Here is a 21,872-nt window from a genome sequence, read left to right as displayed (position 1 = left end):
AATGCAAAAATTAATTTTGGGTCATATAAGGGTGAAATCAAATCCCAACCGTGTAATAACAAACATAACCAATATGTGTTCATTGTATGCTCCATTTATCACAAATAGTGTTCAGTGAAGAAGTTTCTGCAAGCAATGCACGGCCAACAAAGAGAGTGAGGTCATGTGTTTCCATCACGACCCTTTTGACCCTCACAGGAAATAAGCCTGTGTTTAAGCAGAATGAACTGACTGACTATTTGGCACAAATATCCTGAATGGGTATAAAATAAATTGCATTAGTAAATGGTGTTATTTTAATAAACTATCTGGCCAGTAAGCAGGTGCTAATCCCTGATAGAGTCTCACATTCTAGCAATTTAAATATGAAAACCGCTAATGTATCTAACCTTAAAGGGGTAGTGCACTAAATACTTAACATAGACTGCATAGCAGCGCATAGGTTCTATTATTTAATAGAATGTTTTAGCTAATTAAAACTTTTACCACTTTAAATTTCTATCTTTCGTTCTAGTATAAGACCTTGTTCCTTCATGCATTATAGTGACTGCTTGTTAGAGAAACACAAATCTCAATCTGAGCTAAGAATTTCCCTTTTCCAAAATAAACTAAGTGCAATGGCCATGTCCCCAAAGTGGTTTGTAGCTGTTTCTGAATCCAGGTCTAAATCTATCCCGTGCTTCAAACAAGAGACTTGCATTTATTTCGTACCTTATCATGTCTAATCATGCAATGGTCATAGAGGCAATTTGTCTTCCAGCAAGAACCTCCAAATAACAATGAAATGACTAATCAGCTAATCTGTTTGTGGTGGTGGGCAGGACACTGTGAGGCCTTCCTGTTTATCTTTTAATAGTAGTTGTAAGATCTTAAAAGCCCAGCTAAGCCAATGGAGTAGGCTGATGGAGCCTTGAACAGTGCAGCACCTGCCTGGCCCCAACTTTATCCAAATTTTACCCTCAAATTCTGGAGGTGGAACTCCAATCCAAACAGTCAAAGTGATGAGCCTGCTGGCAACTGAGCCAAGACGACACAAATCGCGACTCCGATGATTTAACTGTTTAAGCCAGAGAGTAATTGCATCTTAGAAGCCGGACCTGGTGACACTCGGGCCCGATGCAGAGTTGGCCAATCATGGGGCCACTGCACTTGATCTCAGCAGTCCTTGCTTAGAATAGGAAATACTGCTCCTGATCACCATCCAGATATCAGTGTTTAAACATTGGACGAGGATGGAATTGAACTCTGCTGTGAACAGTCACTGTCAAATAAGCTGCTAGCATTCACGGCAGAGATTCACTCCTGAGTAACATCCAGGTAACATTCCCAGCTAGGTGCCTCAAGTGTGTGGGACCTTGAGAAAATTAACAGGGAAATGGGAGGAAACAAACTTTTAAAAATTTAAGAAGTGGGACTCTGCATCACAGAATAAAACATCAGGCCCTTGGGGAACATTTAAATCTGAGACTATGTAGCTATTTTAATGCCTTGTTATCTATTTTAGGCATGACTAGTTTAGGAATTGTGCTTAAGCATGTAACTAAACAAACCTATTATCAGTCAGTGAGCTAATGAGTCGACATGCATTCTGTTACTCAAGCCCTACAAGCAGTGCCTCATTAGGTAACTACTATCCTGTGGAAGCCTGTTTTAAATCTGATAAGTAACTATATCATTTGCTAAATAAATCAAGTGACTAATGGTATGACATTAAACCAAGCAATGAGAGTTTAATGATGAAAGTAATCATACACGTGTGAAACTATCTAGCTGTACTGAAGAGGAAAAGAAATGTCAAATGTGTTTATCCAAATTTATTTTCTCTGGTATGAACAGCCAGAAAAGATGCATGAATATTGCATTGGTTTATACTGGTAAAACATTGTGATCCACGATATAATGACAAACATTGCGTGTATCACCAATGTCAGAAAACACTTCACACAGTGGACTTTTGCATCCATTCTATGCCAGCATTGCCCTACAAAAGAAAACAATGAAATAGATAATAGGCTGATGCATTTAATTTTATGATATTGAGAGAGGAGTGTTTGACCAGAACATTGGAAAACAGTCTGCACTAAATGGAATTGAGCTTTATTGTCCAACAACAGAATAGGAAGACTGGACTTTAATTTAACATCTCATCAGAAGGATATGATTGCCTGACTAAAGAAAATGGTATTCATTTCTCCCAGTAGGACTCCTAACGATGTAAAGGTTATTATGCCAGTATTAGCACTGTCATGGGTAAAGGGCAGCTCACCCCAAATAATGATCGTGGATAAAAAGGTCATTTCCCATTGCAGATAGTGGTGGTTTTATTTTTTGTGTCCAGCTATCATAGCAGCCAGTACCAGTTGTGACAGGTTTATAAAGGTTAAGGCAATGGCATTATCTTTGCGCTTCTAGCAATGATGCTATTCTCCAAAAGCTTGTAACATTACTTCCTGTCTCTGCAGGAAACACCTTCTGTACTGCAAAATGTTCTGAATGCTGTGATTTGGTCTCCATGTCATATTCTCAGCAGATTGAAAGAAAATGAACTATTTCCCACTTTTAAAAATTGCAAACTGTCAAATGTTATAGCCTGACAATTACTCAGTAATGTTATCCTATGAATGCTACCAATGAGTCTGTTATTTTAATGGAGGTTTGAACCATTGCTTTGTAAGAAGAAACTATCTTTCTATTGTGTCGCAATGTTCATAGACACAATAACAATAAGGTCATCCCACTTAAAAACTAAAGCTGTGGAATTTTTTCCCCTGAATTGCTGTATTTTCCTTGTATGCAGCCTTTCTATTGATATTCATATAGCTGGAACGGTACAATGGTAAACTTAGCACATTGGATTTGTGGCCTGATGAAGGCAAAGATGAAAAACTGGATGCTCTCTTGTGCCCCCTGCTGGCAACTTCAGAATGCCCAAAAGCCTCCTGTCATGGAGGTCTTGCACCATACACATTAGTAGTGTCACTACCTCTGGACCAGAAGTTCCGGGATCAAGTCCAGTGCCAGGACTTTTTAGCCGTAGAAGGAGCATTCGTAATGTAGTTAAATTGGCTGTTAAAACAGTTTGGGAATCCTTCCATCATTTCCCCACAATTCTCCAAAGGGAAAAAAAGCGTTTGTAGATACACTTAAGTCACCTATCCCCTACCCATCCCCAGCCACAAGTAATAAAGGCCAGAAAGACCAAGGGGGAGAGAAAGAGGGAGAGCAGGGAGGGTTTAGAAGGTAACCACCTCCTAACGATTCTTTGAAAGAAATGGCCACTGCAGATTCTTGATGCAATTCTGTCACAACATATGCAATAGGTTGATGACATAACTGCATCATTCTCATGAGGTGGAGGATTATGCAGTTGTCTAGAACCTTTAGTCATGAAACTGTAGACTATAACAGCCAACAGTTATAGCTCCAACCCTGCTCAGCTGGACACAAACCATAATGAACTACAGCCTTCATCATTCCACAGTTCAATAACCAGTGTTCAATTAGGTTATGGCTTGAATTCTCAATGAATAATTAGCACAGCAGCTCCTTTAGAAAGACAAATTGTCATGAAGAATTTTTCTCCCAAAAGTTCTAATCTATAGTAAAAATGAATTATTGGCTTAACGCAGTAAATTTGGAAATAGATATTGACCAACATTTCCTTGAGTGAGGCATCTCAGTGTTGCATACTTAATCAGACCTTTTTCCACTCTCCTCAGCTCATAAATGTTTAGCGCTGTAAGTTGTTGGCAGTGCAAGTTGACAACGACATGGGGAGGGAAACAGGGTATCTGGGAGCTTGTGATTGATGGGAATGAGAAATGGACAGAGAAAGAATTGAGAAGGAGGGTCAGTTGCAACAGGAGAATTCAATGTTATATCAGGTACAGAAAGGGAAACAAAGAATTGATTTAAGAAGAGAAAAAGAAACAAAGAAAACAAACGAAAAAAGAATAAAATTTTTAAAATCTCCAACAGCATTTTACTGCATGAAAGAACAAGGCTTCAAAGTTTTTCACTTTCTGGTCCAGAAAGATTGATAGGCAATCATTAAACCCAACACCAAAAGGATACTTATGCTTCTAATTACTAGACTTCACTTTCTATGGGAGTTTAATGGATAATTAACGTAGAAATATCGCAACTTCATGCAATTCACAGGGATTTCAAGGGAAAGATGCCACTTTCGCAATGTTAATGGCACAGCAATGCAAATTGTCCAGCAACTAATGGCAAGTCACAACTCATGAGGTGTTGCTTCCTTTCCATTAATAATTGCGTTCAAAGTCTATCAACTCTTGATGTGATTGATGGAGTGCAAACTGCCCATTCAATATTCAGCAGCTTAATTAAGAAAACAATGAAGAAAAGGCCAAGGGGAACATTTTCAGTTATAATGAGTTATTTATAAATAAAATAGAATGCATGTTTGAGCAATAACTTCAATGTAACCAAACTTCTCTCCTATGGAATCTGACCATTCTTGACTTTGCCCAAACCTGGAACTATTCTGCAGATGTGTTTACCACAGATTGACCATACACCTGGAATACTGAGAACAGTTTGGTCCCTTTATCCAAGGAAAGATATGCTGGCATTGGAGGCAGCCCAGAGAAGGTTCATTGGGTTGATTCTGGGTACGGAGCAATTTTCTTATGTAGTCAAGTTAAGTGGGTTGAGCCTGTACTCACTGGGGTTTAGAAGAATGAGAGATGACCCTATTAAGACTTATAGGATTCCCAGGAGGCTTCACAGGTTAGATGCTGAGAGGTTGGTTCCCTTTTGGGAGAGTTTAGAATCAAAGGCTATATTCTTAGAGCAAGGGGTCATTGATTAAAGACAGAAATGAGGAGGAATTTCTTTTCTTGGGGAAGGTCGTGATTCTGTGGAATTCTTTAGCACAGAGAGCTGTAGAGGCTGGGTTGTTAAGGTTGTTCAAGGCCGGGATAAACAGATTTTTAATCAGTATGGGAATCAAGGGTTACAGAGTGAAAGTGGATCAGATCAGACATGATCTCACTGAACGGCAAAGCAGACTCGATGGGCTGAATGACCTACTTTTGTTCCTATGTCTTGTGGTCTTGCAGCTTGAAACAACTTTAACCACAAACTTGTATATTGACACTTTAGACAGGGGTCGAAATTGAACCGTCCAAGCTGGAAAATCCCAGTAACCTAGTTAGGTACTGGTGTACATTCAATTCTTACTTTTATCGGTTCAACCTCCTGGACCAGTCTAAAGTGCTAACTTTACTACAAGGAGCCACGTCAAGTCATAAGCAGACATTCTAAAGCATGCATGAGGACAGCGATGGGAGTACTTGAAAGGATCACTGAATGGAAAAGATTCCTCGGAAAGTATTCTTCTATTTCAAATTATACAGGTGGCTGGGGATACGTTTATACCGGAAGTCTTTCCCTAGATTTTCCTTCTTTTAAGGAATGACCTGTAAGAACTTTAGATGACCGAGTGCAATGATATTTTTCCTATTTGCCTCAAATAGTAGTACACCCATTCCTAGATCCAAGAGGAGGAAATTGCAGGTGTACTCTTGCACACCCCTGTGGGTCAGTTACAGAATAGCAGGTTCAGGTGTGTTACTATCCATTCTCAAATTAAGCAAGGTAAATTAAATGATGAAGAGAATAAGCGGTGGGGAATCAAAAATTTCAAAGTGTGTCGTGGTAAGGTGAAAGCAGCAGTTGAGATGAAAAAAAAGAATCTTTTAAGCTATCAGCCATTTGAAGCTATCTTTTCTATCCACCACTCCCGCTGCACCCATGTATACCCACCATTAATGAGGATAAAGCCAGAGCATACTATCTCAAATCTAACTGCATCATGTATATAGTACTGGTTCAGTATAGATAAGGGAACTGAAATCTGACTGTTGTTCTTCATTGCACCTTTAGGAAAAGCCCAACAGTTTGTTTTATGCATCAGGCTTATGTGTGTGTGCAGTTGTCTGTAGCCTGGATTGAAAGTCAAGTTTACAGACCACACCTTTCAGGTCAGCACACGGTACAATTGATTTGTGCTGTATTCTATTATTGTGCAACTTAACCTTGAGCTTTAAGGTTTTTCGCTCCCATCATTCTCAAGTAAAAAGTCAGGCCACATTTGGATGTGGAATAGCCTTTAGAAAAATAAAACAGTTAATCAGTTTTGCTATTGATTACGAAGGGAAGCAAAATCCCAATTACCAGTTATTTCCACATAAAGATTGCAATGATTTCAGGCTTACCTTAATAACAGAAGCTCCTGCTCGGGAAAGGGGACTGTGCATTTGGGCTGCCACTGCCATGTTAGCTATGGTGCTGAGGTGACTCATCTGGCTCATTGCCATGGTAACCGATGCAGGAGGTAGGCTGACAGGGATGAGGGGGTGGGGCATCATCATGAATGGCAACTCTAATCCTTTTATATAGAAAAAAAAGGTTGTATGCGTTAATGTCTTTTCTGCTCGGATCTGACCATCATTCCATCTCCGATTTAACACTTTGTGTTATTTTAAATTGAAAGGAACAACTCTTAAATATCTAACAACTAATATAACTACAACCTAATATAACAACTCTTAAATATCTGACAAAAATGTTAAGACATGTTTTAATGTTCTAGCGTAATTTATTAACTAAGTCATACCTGTGGTCATTTGTCCGATTTAGTTGACTCCTAACTGGCATCTCAATAATGGAGGATGCAATGATTCCTTAAAACCTGACGACCCCCTCAGCAGATACTTCACTCACTCAAGAGGCCTATATTGATCAGGAGCATATGAGTGGAACTCTCCGGCCGCGCTGGTCTAAAAGCCGGAGGTTCCCGCCCGACCGTCGATGACGTTTCACATTCTCTGCAACCCACCCGCTAAAACTCCGGGGCGGGCAGGATGGGAGAAGTCCAGCCTACATTTCTTTTGTTACTTACTTTAACTTTACACGTCTGGGCTCTAATGAGTAAACAATTTTGTGTAGGGACTTACCCTGGAAAGCATATATGGAGGTGCATCATCTCTGGCACCACTTAGATGGCAGTTACAACTAATATTACCACTGAAGATGATGTTGCAAGAAACAATAGCAAAATTTCAAATCACATTTATGACTGAATGGGCGACAACCTGTTGATATCAGCAATTAAATTCTGGGATCTCCTCCCTAAGTACTTAAGTTTTTCTTTGATATCCCTGGCATAATGCAATGTTTAGCACTTGCATTGTAATGGCTTATCATTTTCAAGCAAAAGTTAAGTTGAGACAAGGTTAGAAAAAAGAAAAAGTTTCTTGTGATGGTGCTGTAAATGAGGTTAAATATACTAACAATGTTGGTTAATAAATGTGTTCTATAGAAGTTCTTAATAATACAACGATGGCAATTTTCTTGGTTTTCTCATGCATATAAATCAACATCTTCATCAACATCTGTGAAGACACCATTTAAACGTAGTTTTTTGTTTTTAGTCATGTTTATTACAGTTAAAAGACAACCAACCACAGAGTACATGTACTTTATTCACCATTTATTATCTAGAACTATGTCCAATAGATAATGCAGGTCATTTTCATTGCTGCTGAATCTGCCCCATTTCTAACGTAGGGTGGATTTGGAAACAATGATCCGTACCTTCTGAATTTTGAAACTTAACTTTTATTGCAATTATAAGGGGACAATTGGTTAACCTTTCATTTGTAATTTTAACAGTACATTCAAATCTTCCTCAATGTTGAGGGATTATCTAGTGTGGGCCCACAATATGACTTTCTAACCCTCCTGCAGCGAGACATCAAATTCTGAACTGAACTTGCTATTGGCTGGGTGCTGTTTATGTTGGCAATCATTGGTGTTCAGAGGCATCAGACAAATTCTCCCTCAAAGGGAATTTTGGAGTCTTCAACAGTACTAGTTTATATATTTTACTATCAGAGGCAATGCCAGTAGCCAGTATTTACTTAATGTGCTTAACATAGAAAAATGTGCCAAGGTTAATTGACACAATTGTGAACAGATAAAATGCCGTAATGCTGGTGATTAACTAACGAGATATAGAAACATAGAAAAACTACAGCACAAAACAGGCCCTTCGGCCCCACAAGTTGTGCCGAACATATCCCTACCTTTTAGGCCTACCTATAACCCTCCATCCTGTTAAGTCCCATGTACTCATCCAGGAGTCTCTTAAAAGACCCTATTGTGTTTGCCTCCACCACCACTGACGGCAGCCGATTCCACTCGCCCACCACCCTCTGTGTGAAAAACTTCCCCCTAACATTTCCCCTGTACCTACCTCCCAGCACCTTAAACCTGTGTCCTCTCGTAGCAGCCATTTCCACCCTGGGAAAAAGCCTCTGAGAGTCCATCCGATCTATGCCTCTCAACATCTTATATTAGGTCTATTAGGTCATCTATTAGGTCTCCTCTCATCCTACGTCTCTCCAAGGAGAAAAGACCGAGCTCCCTCAGCCTATCCTTATAAGGCATGCCACTCAATCCAGGCAACATCCTTGTAAATCTCCTCTGCACCCTTTCAATCTTTTCCACATCCTTCCTGTAATGAGGCAACCAGAACTGAGCACAGTACTCCAAGTGGGGTCTGACGAGGGTCTTATATAGCTGCATCATTATCCCCGGACTCCTAAACTCAATCCCTCGATTGATAAAGGCCAGCACACCATACGCCTTCTTAACCACCTCCTCAACCTGCGGGGCCGATTTTAGAGTCCTATGGACCCGGACCCGAAGGTCCTTCTGATCCTCTACAATACTAAGAGTCTTTCCCTTTATATTGTACTCCTTCATCCCATTTGACCTGCCAAAATGGACCACTACGCATTTATCTGGGTTGAAGTCCATCTGCCACTTCTCTGCCCAATCTTGCATCCTATCTATGTCCCTCTGTAACTTCTGACATCCCTCCAGACTATCCACAACCCCACCAACCTTCGTGTCGTCGGCAAACTTACCAACCCATCCCTCCATCTCCTCATCCAGGTCATTTATGAAAATGACAAACAGCAAGGGTCCCAGAACAGACCCCTGGGGCACACCACTGGTGACCGACCTCCATTTAGAAAAAGACCCATCTATACACACTCTCTGCCTCCTTTGGGCAAGCCAGTTCTGGATCCACAGGGCAGCAGCCCCTTGGATCCCATGCCCTCTCACTTTTTCTAGAAGCCTTATAGAAACCTAGAAAAACTACAATCGCTATCTAATATCGCTAAAACATTTTTAGAATTACCAGTTTTCCAAGTATTCCTCTATCTACCCAAAGGGTATTATTGATGTAAATTATTATCCTTCTTACTTACTTATTTATTGTTTCATTCTAGTAGAATGGGTGGCACAATAGCACAGTGGTTAGCACTGCTGCCTCACAGCTCCAGGCTTCCTGGGTTCGATTCCCAGCTTGGGTCACTGTCTGTGTGGAGTTTGTATATTCTCCCCGTGTCTGCATGGGTTTCCTCCGGGTGCTCCGGTTTCCTCCCACGGTCCAAAGATGTGCGGGTAGGTTGATTGGCCATGCTAAATTAGTGTCCCGGGATGAGTAAATTAGAGGGATTATCAGGGTAAATCAGGGATTACGGGGCTAGGGCCTAGGTGGGATTGTTGTCGGTGCAGACTCGGTGGGCCGAAAAGCCTCCTTCTGCAGTGTTGGATTCTATGATTCGAGAGCAAGTCTTCACAGCAATATTGCAAAGTTTTGTATGATTATTTGAGAGGTGAGCTCAGTAAAGCTCCATCAGCAAAGGTCAGCACATCGTTCAACCCTTCTGTGTGCAGAGCATTATATAACTGTTGATCATACTAGATAAAAAGTTCCACCTTGCTTCTTGGAACTGTATGTCAAGAAGAATCAGCTTCCCAGGACAGCATGTTGGCACAGTGGTTAGAGCACTGCTGCCTCACAACTCCTGATTCAATTCCAGCCTCAGGTGACTGTGTGGAGTTTGCACGTTCTCCCCGTGCCGGCGTGGGGTTCTTTTGGGTGCTCCGGTTTCCTCCCACAGTCCAAAGGTTAGATAGATTGGCCTCGGTAAATGCACGGGATAGGGCGGTGCGGGTGGGCCTGGATAAGATGCTCTTTCAGAGAGTTGGTGCAGACTCGATGTGCTGGATGGCCTCCTTCTGCACTATAGGGATTCTGTGGAAACCAGGTATGGTATCCAGGGTAACAGAGTTCAAATGAGGATGACAGCAGGACAAGATATATTGTTTTTGGAAGAGTCGAAGATTTTATTCTAAAGTACATTCAAATTCAATAAAGTTCCTTCCTTCTGATGGGATTATACCTCAGTTTGTATACATTCATGTGCTGCTGCCTCCTTCAAACAGCTGATGCATCCAACTACCGGAAGGTTAAAATTGTCAAATTTTGAATGGATAAGTAGACTGCCTATTTTAAATAGTCACGCACTTGGTTTCCACCATCAGATTTGAATGCAAATCGACCACAATATCCTTCATTTGACGTTGTTTTGAACCTTAATTTTTTCATGATATATTAGTAGATGTACAATAATGAACTATGATGTACTTTGTATACAGTTACTAGCCCACTTGATACTGAGTTCACAACACAAAAAAGTCTGATCTATGGTGTTTGTAAGGTAGCAAAGAAAAGAGGCCACATACAGCCCAGAACCACACCTACTATTGCTCCAATCATCCTCCGGCACTCATTTAACCAGCATGAGCTATTTGTTGCAGTGTCATTATGGAGATAAAGTTCAAAATCCAATCTAAGCTGAGACAATCATTACAGACAAAGAAATAAATAACCAATGGGAGACCTTTTATCAGGATATGTTTACCCTTGAGTCTATTGGAAATGTATCTGAATGGGGTTATTGGGATAGCCCAACAATGTCCCCAAACATTGCTAGAGGGCAGGCAGAAAAAGCACGTGTTGCATCATAGAAATCATCATAGAAACCCTACAGTGCAGAAGGAGGCCATTCGGCCCATCGAGTCTGCACCGACCACAATCCCACCCAGGCCCTACCCCCCACATATTTACCCGCTAATCCCTCTAACCTACGCATCTCAGGGGCAATTTTAACCTGGCCAATCAACCTAACCCGCACATCTTTGGACTGTGGGAGGAAACCAGAGCACCCGGAGGAAACCCACGCAAACACGAGGAGAATGTGCAAACTCCACACAGACAGTGACCCGAGCCGGGAATCGAACCCGGGACCCTGGAGCTGTGAAGCAGCAGTGCTAACCACTGTGCTACCGTGCCGCCCACTTTTTTTTTGGAGATGGCAATCTTCACCAATCAAAATCTGCCATGGCTTTGTGAACAAGGCCAAAACCTGAGTTCCATCACAAATTCTGTTGGCTCCAATTCCACGATACCAGAATTCTTTGCCAGGAAATGAAAATTCTGTGTGTAATTGTAAACGGGACAAGACCAGGTCAGTCGGGAAATTGGTTACAGAGGATTTGTTGTAATTTGGCTGTATATGGCAGCAGTATTAACAGGTGTACAGAAAGCAGATGAAGTATGAGCACCTACTCATCAGGCTTCAGTGTAACTGTCTGAACTGTTTAATTATGGATGATGGGCAGCTCTGCCTTCAGAGACCTCTTGGATTGAATAATCTCGCAGAGTTCTGTTCTGGCAGTAAATATGAACTCATCCATGCACAACATTACAATAGGAAGGTCAGTGAGGCAAAATGTTAAGGGAAAGCCTGAACCATAACACCCTCATTCGCCAAATCAGTAGCTGTAGCAGGCCAGGCCAGCATGTTAAGAAACTAAACATGTCCCCATTCTTTTCAACTCTACTAAATTAGACCTGCGCAGGAGCAACCTTGATGTAACTTTCTCTTTTGCAATTTATGTGCAGAACCTTTGTTCTCTACCTAACCCATTTATTTCTGATCATTCCTTGCTTGCTGTAATTGGAAACTTTATAACGGCAGCATGGTGAAGGTAACTATTTAAGCAATAAAAACAGCCTTTCAGTACATCTTTGTTTCTTGATCATCTGCACACGGGTAGCTCAATGGCATAGAAATAAACACATCCTACAATTCATGGCTATATTCTCAAACACCAGAAGAAGTTAGATTCAACCTTCTGTCTCACTACAATGTCCAGTTTACAGATAGACTTCACACCTAGATATCTAAATCACAATGTTAAATTGCACTTGTATTGTGAGTCATTTCCCTATAATTATAATGTTTACAAATCGGCATCAAATCATGTTTTAATGTACCAGATTGTACTGATGATGTGATGAGTTGTTTGGAGTTCCCAAGGAGGCCCCTGGGTGTTAAACTAATTGCTGCTAAGAATGAGGATCCCTGTGTTCATGACTGGTTATAAATCCTCCCCTCCCAGCAGGCCAGGGAATTCCTCGTGAGCTTGCTATTGACGGTTGTGATTCTTGCTGAAGGGTTAGCTACAGAGGGTATTTTCAATGATTGACAGTTATGCTTAAGGTGTACTATCAACTGAGCTACATAATGTCACTCTAGTATTCTTGTTCTGGCCTCAACATGTAAACAGTTTAGTCACCGTGCTGGAAGGTACGGGAAAGCTACACAGATTGTGCTTTAGCCATGAGTTAATTCTGTTTATGTTCCAGTTTTTCTCCTTTTTGCTCCTCCTCCTCTGAATGTTTTGGACGTGTGGTTCCTGAAATGTGCAATGGTCCTTTTACCGAGTAGCCATGCTCTCCAACCACTCTGTGGCCTTTTACGTCCTTTAATAGATCAAAGTTCTTATCTTTATAGATGACTTAGTTTGGCTGTCATCAACACACACACACACACACACACACACAGGTCTTTGTAGGCCTAAAAGAAAAGATACGTGCAAACTATGCTTTACTGTTGGCTCAATTCTGTTAGTGTAGGCTAAGCAGGTGTGTGACTGTGAGATTGTGTTGACTAGACAGTGTGGCATGGTTGACAACGTCCTGTGACCCTCTGGTAGTGGGTGACTGGAGTTTCTCTTTGCCCCACAAAGATTTACTTCCACTTGAAGTGCTTGAGCAAATGGATCATAAATTAGGTAATTAAACACAACCGGAGAACACTTGCTTCCTCATCTTGGCAGACTGAGCAATTGAGTTCACAAGTACAGTGTGTGAATATGAAACAGAGAATGTAAGCTGATACTTTATGGAGATGTGTTTTGTTAGATTATCTGTGCCTATCATAACATCCTGTTAATAGTGTTACATTTTATCAGTAGTAGCTCTAATACTTGGTGTTCAAATAGGCAATATGAGATCTACAATACATATACTTTAAGCGAGTTTAGTTAGCCAGGTGCCTGAAATTTCAGTTTAGCTTTTGTTCAATTTATTTGCAGCATAGGAGACTTCACATGTCAAATGGTTACTTATCTTTTAAAAAGATAATTCATCATTTGACAAAATTACACTTTGGATAAGATTTCATAGTCCTTTCTATGCCACTTGCCAACTAAAATATTTGTATAGTAATATCTGTTTCAGGATCTGTCATAAGAATAAAGGTACTTGGGAAGCTGATTCCACATTTATTTAAGATGTCTTTTAAAAAATAAAGCTGTGTTTTTTTGAGCATGATATGAATATATTTTTGTCACTTGTGGGTCTGCATTATTGGTGTATTCTTGATAATCTATTAATGTACCATGTTGTGAGAAAGATGTTCAAAACTTGATTACCAGTACACCATTTATCGATCTCTCCACTACCACTACCACTACCTCGATCATTATGGTTGTGTTTCTCCTTTAAGATGCATTTTCAGCAACTACCATTGCTGGTTTACTCAATGGCCTGTGAAATGCAACTTTTCTGAATTAACGCAATTCATTTCAACAGGACTTTGTCATTGTTTGATACCGGCCACTGTCAGGCCAATGTATTGGTGCAGTGGTGTAAGGGCAGCAATATGCTCTGCATTCTGATAACAAAATGCATCTTCCCCAGCCTCTCTATATGGACCTTTGCAGGAGGAGAGTGGTTAGTATAAGCTTCCTGAAATGTTAAGCAAAGTTAAATAATTGGGACAGAAGCTAAGTTTCTTTTGGGGTCTCATAATTTAGAGTGTCGATTTTATCCATTCTCCTATTAATTTAGAATCAGGAAGTATTTACAATAAAGAATACCGGCAATGGTAAATAATAGAAAATATTCAAAAGGCAAAGTGAAATAACTTGTATGATATTACTATATCCATTATACCTACATTGTTGGGTACTGTAATACACAGTGACATCTAGTTTAATATTCATCAAGATTTTTCTATTATTCATATTCTTTATGCTATTCTAGATTTATAAATATACAGTATCAAAGAAATGTGTTCTACAAAGTGATATAATTTGGAAAATGCTACCAATTCAAATTTTGATTTTTTTTTCGCAATCATCTTCCAATTATTTAAGTATTGGTAGAGTAATATATCCATTCAGTTGTTTGAACAGAATGTACTGGTGATGCTCAGTGGAGTAGTCATGTTGGAAATTAATATTTTTATTGCATACTGGTGCGTCGTATTTAAAATGAGAACACATTAAATTGGTAATAGAGAAATCTTAAAATCAATGTGCATGAGATTGCTCATTATGCAGATAGAGATCTGTGGGTAAACAAGCAGGTGGTGTTTTTCATTACAGATTTGAAGACTGATTATTTTTGATGATAATATGAATTAAATTTCTTCTCTGTAGAGTTCTGACTATTACATAAGGGAACATTCTTAATAGATAGAGAATGCCTACAGCAACACTAATGGCTTTGGTAAATACCTGAGGCAAATGTGCTGTCACCTTGACATCCATAATTCACTGGATGCTTGCAGAGAGGTATTTGTAGTGGCGTATTAATTATAACCTTCTGACCTTAAAGAAACAATGGGATGTCTTTCATTGTCACTTAATGTTTGGACTAAATCTGAAACCCAGTCAAATTTCTAGTAGACTTGTACCGTAGCATGATCATTCATTTTATTAGTATTGAGCTTTTTACTCTTGAAGAAGAGACCTGTGAGATGTGCAAAAAGTTAAATCTGGAAGATTAGGTTGAGTAACATGATGCTGGCGGGGAGAGGGAGGGTAGGCAATGGGACACATTCAGAATAAGGCTCATGTCAGTTATTTATTACACACAGAATGATGAATACTTGGAAAGGACTTCAGGATAGAATACTGGAGACTGGCGGCACAGTAGCACAGTGGTTAGCGCTGCTACTTCACAGCTCCAGGGTCCTGGGTTCGATTCCCGGCTCGGGTCACTGTCTGTGTGGAGTTTGCACATTCTCCTCGTGTCTGCGTGGGTTTCCTCCGGGTGCTCCGGTTTTCTCCCACAGTCCAAAGATGTGCGGGTTAGGTTGATTGGCCAGGTTAAAAAAAAATTGCCCCTTAAGAGTCCTGGGATGCATAGATTAGAGGGATTAGCGGGTAAAATATGTGGGGGTAGGGCCTGGGTGGGATTGTGGTCGGTGCAGACTCGATGGGCCGAATGGCCTCCTTCTGCACTGTAGGGTTTCTATGATTTCTTTCTTTCTATGATAAATAAAATTCCTGTAATCATTTCAGAAACAATTGAATGTTTTGATGGTGGAACTGTCAAACTTTCTGGATTGGATAATCTAGGTTGGCTGGAATGACCTCCTTGTCCACATCTATCTCATCACCTCTTGTGGTATAAACGTCCTGTGATGTTACAAGTTGTACTTGCTGTGATTCAACAAAGCCTCAATTTTCCTCTATACTGGGAAGACGTGTAAACACTGGCCAATCTGTTCTTCTGAGCATCATGTTTTTAATATACTGGATCTTTGTTCCTTTGCTAGGACCAAAGATCACATTTTATAAGAAAGAAAAACTGTGATAATTTAACTATTGAGTTCTGAGTTCTGATACTGAGGCACTTGCCAATAGTGTGGCCACCAACCAAATCAATAAAAGAATTTCTTTATGTTGAGAGATGCTTTCTTTCAGGTTTAAATTAACACAAAATGTTACACATTGACCAAAATAACATTGACTTTTTTAAAATGACTGAATATGAGCAGCATTGTAATGTGTGGGCTGTGTTTAGAATGAATTGATGCCATCTTCAGGGTGTGCTGTGATGAAAGTTTGATCTTGGATCCCAATGTGGCTCATGAATGCACTATGACCAAATGGCAAGAGATGTCCACCCTGAGGTGCACAATTCTCACAGGTTGAGCTTGCACTAGCTGCAACCTAACTTCATCCTTGGTTTGTGCTTTTCCCAGGAAAAGAGAACTGGAAGCAAACACTTTACTAGAGTTGATGTTTACCTCAGAAATGTCATTCAAAATGCTCTGAACCTCAGCCGAAGGCCAACATAGAAAATCAAAAGCGATCTTTCAACATTTGTTTACGCATAAGAGTTTGTAAACTATATGACAAAGTCAAACTAGTTGTGGGTTTTCATAACTAACCATTGTGCTAACTCGCTTGATGTTACTAACACTACATTTGTTGGGTTTGAATATCAGGCTCAACATCACAAAATGGTTTGTCAGCAAACATGTTACAATTTTTTAAAAGCAAGTTGTTGAACAAGCCAGAGCAACTAATCCAGTTTAAGGAGAAACTGTTTTTGCAAACAATTCTTCTGATGAACAGGAACTAGCTCATTCTTTTGCCTATATTATTCTTCTTCTTCTTCTTTAGGTCTTTTGTACTTGAGCCCATGAATAACTTCAGTATCTACTAATTAGAATATCACTGTCAGAGCCCCTGGGATTCCCTAACTCCAGATAACCAAAGCAGACACAGTAGCACGTGTCATACATACTGCAGCTAGTCCCCCCTACCTCTAGCCCCCCCCGTCCCCCACCAACCTTAGAGTTTAGGGACATTCCTATCCTTCAATACTTTTAAAGAATGTATCAAGTAAGTGTTATTGTTCAAAAAATTGGGGCATTTTTAATGGTTTTGAGCCTCAGACTGACGTACAAAGGTTTAATTTTGTTTTTGTAGTAATAGCTGATGCTTAACACTGAGATGCTCACCTGACTCTAAGTAGCTAGGCGAGGCAACTGGGTGCTGGTCGTGGTTACCAAAGTAATGAGTGTCTGAATCCGTTGACACCAATCTTCTTATCCCTCTGAATTTACAGTTAATTTCTTCCCATCACCAGCTAAACTGGATAACAAGATTCCGCCAAGCACGATGATTCTGGAACTGCGATTTGTGGGATTTCGTAATACCTGTGCATTGCATGCCTTGCATAGCTTGCGCACTACTTCTGAACTATCCATTTAAGTGAAGTTTGCAAGGGTTGAAATGCAAGGGTGTGTACCATTAGACATTAGAAATCAAGTGGCACCTAAAACGATTCAGATTCGGAACACAAGATGTCGGTCCTGTAGGCCAAGTTGACACCGGCACAATTCCAACGGGGTATATCATGGACTGGAAATGTCAGGGAAGACATTCTGCAGAAATACCATAGTGGTGCTCAATCCCAGTCTAACCTGCATTGAATTCCAGAGCATTAGGAGCCTTGATCATCATAAACAAAACAGGAATATTTATTTGGAAAAAAATAGGCTTACAACTTTTGTTTTCTAACTTTCTCCATCCTCTCCATTTATTAATTAAACTCTTTGGTTTGTGGAGATATGCTCGCCATTACATCAAGCATCTTCAGCCTCCTGTGTTATAACTGAGCCATCCCAAGTTGGATACAATGTTGGTCAGAATCATAGCACAGTATTTCAATAATGTGTCTCCAATTGGGTGAGATAATAGCAAATATGGCTTTGAGGCCTATTATTGCCTCCTCGCCCCAATTCTGGTTTCTATCCTGCTAATGCTGCAAGGACTGCCGCTGGCTCCTTTTCCTCACTCGCCATGTGTAAATACTGTTGGGAAGAGAGGGCCTGTCTCTTGGCTCAGATTCCTTCAACCACCCCAACTATCACTAATCTCTAGGACAGCCTGGTGGTAAGTGATACAGGCCCAGCATAACAACAATTAATGACACTTAAAAGGGAGAGGGCCTAGTATTCCTCCATTTCTTCCCCAAAGTCTCACCAATTTGGGTCTCTGCCTTGACCAAGAGTGAAGAAGAAGTCTGATACATTGGCTGGAATCCATTGAGGCCTGTGGGAGTGGGCTCAACAATTCCCACCTCCAGATGACCTTGCTGGAGGCAGTTGAGCAACAGAAGTGGCTACCCCCCAGCAACAATGGGTACCCAACGAGTGGCAATCAACTGGCCACTCTGGGCCAAGTTGGGGCTGTTGCCAGAATCTTACCACCAACAAGCAAGCCTCACACTGTGGATGAAGCCTGGCTCATCATGGATGCAGGCCAGGTAACCGGCAAGGCCATTTTCTCCCCCACCCTGACACCACATTTGCTACAGGGCCTCAGCTGCAGGGTAGGCCATCCTGTGGAAGAATCTCTCTCTCTCTCTCTCTCTGCACACACCACCTTCCCCACAAAATGATGACCCAGCAACTGCAGCCACAAAGAATTTTTCATGTATCCTCCATCCTCAGATGCCCTGCCGTTCTCCTGCCTGCTGCAGCTATGCCCATCTCTCTGTGTGACTGCCAGCAGGAGAACTCTGCAGACCCTCCCATTGGACAGCTGAGTGCTAGCTCCAGCTGCTATTCTTAATTGGATGATGCTTCCCAAGGCATCCTTGGAATTGACCACCTGCAGTAAGGTTGCTTTGGCAGCAAGATGGGAATCACCCAGCAGGATTGGGACTACCTTGTGTCTACACCTCTGAAAATCTTTACAGGTGTTAAGGTTCCACCAGTTGACTTTAGGGCACTCTGCCTCTTAAAGATCCTTTGCCACCTGTTTGGGTGCTGCAGTGGTGACCCTTGACCCAAAACACTGGGTTAAGATTGCGGTGATGTCAGAAGAATGGACAGAAGTCCTGTTCTGCCAGAACATTAGTGCAAAGATCCAATCAAGTCCATTCTGCGTTGCAAGCTCACACTCTTAAACACCATGATGAGACTATCCCAACATTTTTCATTTGAATTGGTGGCCTTTTCCCAAATAAGCTATTTTTATCCCATAGTTCAAATGCAACATACAACTTTGCAGATCTGTATGGCTTTTGCCATTCCCAAGTGGGGCGGCACGGTAGCACAGTGGCTAGCACTGCTGCTTCACAGCTCCAGGGTCCCGGGTTCGATTCCCGGCTCGGGTCACTGTCTGTGTGGAGTTTGCACATTCTCCTCGTGTCTGCGTGGGTTTCCTCCGGGTGCTCCAGTTTCCTCCCACAGTCCAAAGATGTGCGGGTTAGGTTGATTGGCCAGGTTAAAAAAAAAATTGCCCCTTAGAGTCCTGGGATGCGTAGGTTAGAGGGATCAGTGGGTAAAATATGTGGGGGTGGGATTGTGGTCGGTGCAGACTCGATGGGCCGAATGGCCTCCTTCTGCACTGTAGGGTTTCTATGATTTCTATGATGCAGGTGTTCTCTGAACCATTGCTACGTTATGGCTGCCATACTCATGAGGTTATCAAATCACAGTGAATCCATTCGAAGTCCATGGGTGTTGAATGCATGTTGAAAGCTAGTATATCTAGAATGAGTTTAACTTTAGCTCAATAGTTGCGTCACAATATATCTACCAATAGTAATAATTAATGCTCCAGTCTGCTTTATGCTGATATAAGGGATTCAAGCTGATGAAAGCACTCAGCTGTACCTCATGTTTTAATCAACTGTCTGACAGCCATTCCTGCATAAAGCACACTAGAGTGGTCATTATAACCATATTTAACCATCGGTCAAGTGTGTGAAAATATTAACATAATATTCAACATTTTAAAAGATTAATATCAAGAAATGAATATTTAAATCCATACCTGTATCCCCAAACATTTAATCTTGTGAATCTAATTGCAAGGTGTCCTACAATTTTTTGTTGAAGGGCAGTGTAAGTTGATAAAAGGATACCCGATTGTGTTCTGGATCTTAAATATTTTTCTTCTTTGATGAACTACAGATATGAATTAGAAAGCCGATGATAAGCTGGGACTAAACAGCAGAAATGGAGATGTGAGCATACAATCCATTTGTAACTGAGGGTCTCTGGTTGATTTGAAGGATGAATATGCAGCTCTTTTTCATCAATCAAGCTATCTCTATTCTCTCTCTCAGTGGATTGCACTCCCACATGTTCACAGTGTTGCTCAAGTTATACATAGCACTGATACAAAATGTTTCCACTCTGGAAACAATGGTCAAAAATGTTCAACTTGAGGAAAATCTTAATGAGGGTGAAGGTTTCAGCCAAGGGCCAACAGCATGAGGTGCAGGACATTTAGTTGTTGAATGGGACATTTTACTACAAGAGAGATTTTATCTAATTTCAAAACGTTGCTATGTAGACACCCAGAGCCTGGAGTTACTAACCCAACAGGCCCTACCTATCATCTGATACAAAATATAAGAGAGGGTGAGTTATTGGGCAGAACATAATGCTCTTGCCTTTCCCCCACACCCCGCTGCCCCTGGGAGGTGAGGTGGTGGTGTGTCTAATCCGGTGAGAGGATACATTATGGGGACCCTGCCATCTTCCTGTCTCCACCTGATTAAGCCCATTCAGGAAGGCTCATCAATAGCTTAAGGGCCTTATCCATCGCTGCTGATATTCAGCGTAAGGAATAGCAGACACAAAGCCCAAAAAGCAAAGCTGGACAGGTTTTCGGGGGTGGGGTTCCCTCAGTCATATACGTACTCGGGGTCCGGCATCAGGAAGGGAGAAGACCACGGAGAGCCAACCCCATTCCCCTGGCCTCCGTCCCCTATTTCCCTCTCCCTCTCAATGCCCATCCCACACTTCTTGACTTGGGCTCCCTAGTTGATCTGGGCCTCTAGGTGCATCACTGGTAGCTGCCACTGCTCCTGGTGGCTCTGACAGCAATGACCGCTGTCCCCAGGAACCTTAATCCCAGGGAAGGCCTGATGCTGGCCATTTAAGTGCCTAATGTGATGTGATATGTGGTACTTAATATCACAATAGCCTTCCACAATAGAAGCAATGTGGGGCTCTGGCCAATTCTCCAACTGGCGGGTGAGAAAAGTAAGTTGAGAGGGTGATCCTATGGAGACTTTTATTAAAACATTTTGTAATTTAGAGGGGATACAGAGAAAATGTTTCCCCTTATGGGGAAGGAGTATAACTGGTCACCAAGAAATCGAATAGGGAATTCAGAAGAAACTTCTTTACTCAGAGAGTGGAAGTCATTACCACAGGGAGTGGGGAATGTGAATAGTATGGATGCTTATAAACTAGACAAGCATATGAGGAAGAAGGGGGACGATTATGCTGCTACATTCAGATGAGGAAAAACAGGAACAGAATTAAGTGGAGCATAAGGATTGGCATGGACTGCTTGGGTTGAATGCCCTGTTTGTGTACTATGTATCCTTTGTGATAAACAGCACCCCATCCAAATTACGCTTGAAAATATATTATTGTTCCTTCATTGTCACTGGGTCACTGTCTTTGAGTTCCCAAACTAATACTGCAGATGTACCTACACCAGGTGGACTGCAGCAGATCAAGAAGGTAACTCGCCACCACCTTCTGAAGGGCAATTAGGGATGGCAATAAATGTTGGCCTTGCCAGCGATGCCCACATATCCCGTGAACAAATCAAAAAATCCTGGGTGTAATTAAACCTTCATGCAAAATTATAAAAACACAAATTGAGAGTACTTGTTTAAAGCCATCTCTCATTAATTCTTGGCTATTGTAAATGTGTGATGTAATGTATGTGAGGAAATTCAGCAACAATATTATAAGTTTAAAATTTATTTATTAGTGTCACAAGTAGGCTTACATTAGCACTGCAATGACGTTACTGTGAAAATACTTGATCACTATATTCAGACCTATGTT

The 21,872-nt window shown here is 41.2% G+C and overlaps 1 protein-coding gene across 2 annotated transcripts in view; it reads right to left on the bottom strand.

Moving 5' to 3' along the window:
• The window catches only part of dacha (dachshund a), a 387,374-nt gene that overhangs the window by 84,992 nt on the left and 280,510 nt on the right, over window positions 1-21,872 (bottom strand). For both annotated transcript variants that reach the window (XM_078211668.1, XM_078211669.1), the window contains exon 4: window positions 6,246-6,418. In XM_078211668.1, the coding sequence (XP_078067794.1) occupies window positions 6,246-6,418 (173 nt within the window). The remainder of the gene's footprint in view (window positions 1-6,245; window positions 6,419-21,872) is intronic.

Source organism: Mustelus asterias, chromosome 4, assembly GCF_964213995.1.
Source record: "Mustelus asterias chromosome 4, sMusAst1.hap1.1, whole genome shotgun sequence".
NCBI lineage: Eukaryota > Metazoa > Chordata > Chondrichthyes > Carcharhiniformes > Triakidae > Mustelus > Mustelus asterias.
The sequence above is the reverse complement of the archived record's forward strand: the minus strand, read 5'-3'. Positions and strand labels throughout refer to the sequence as shown.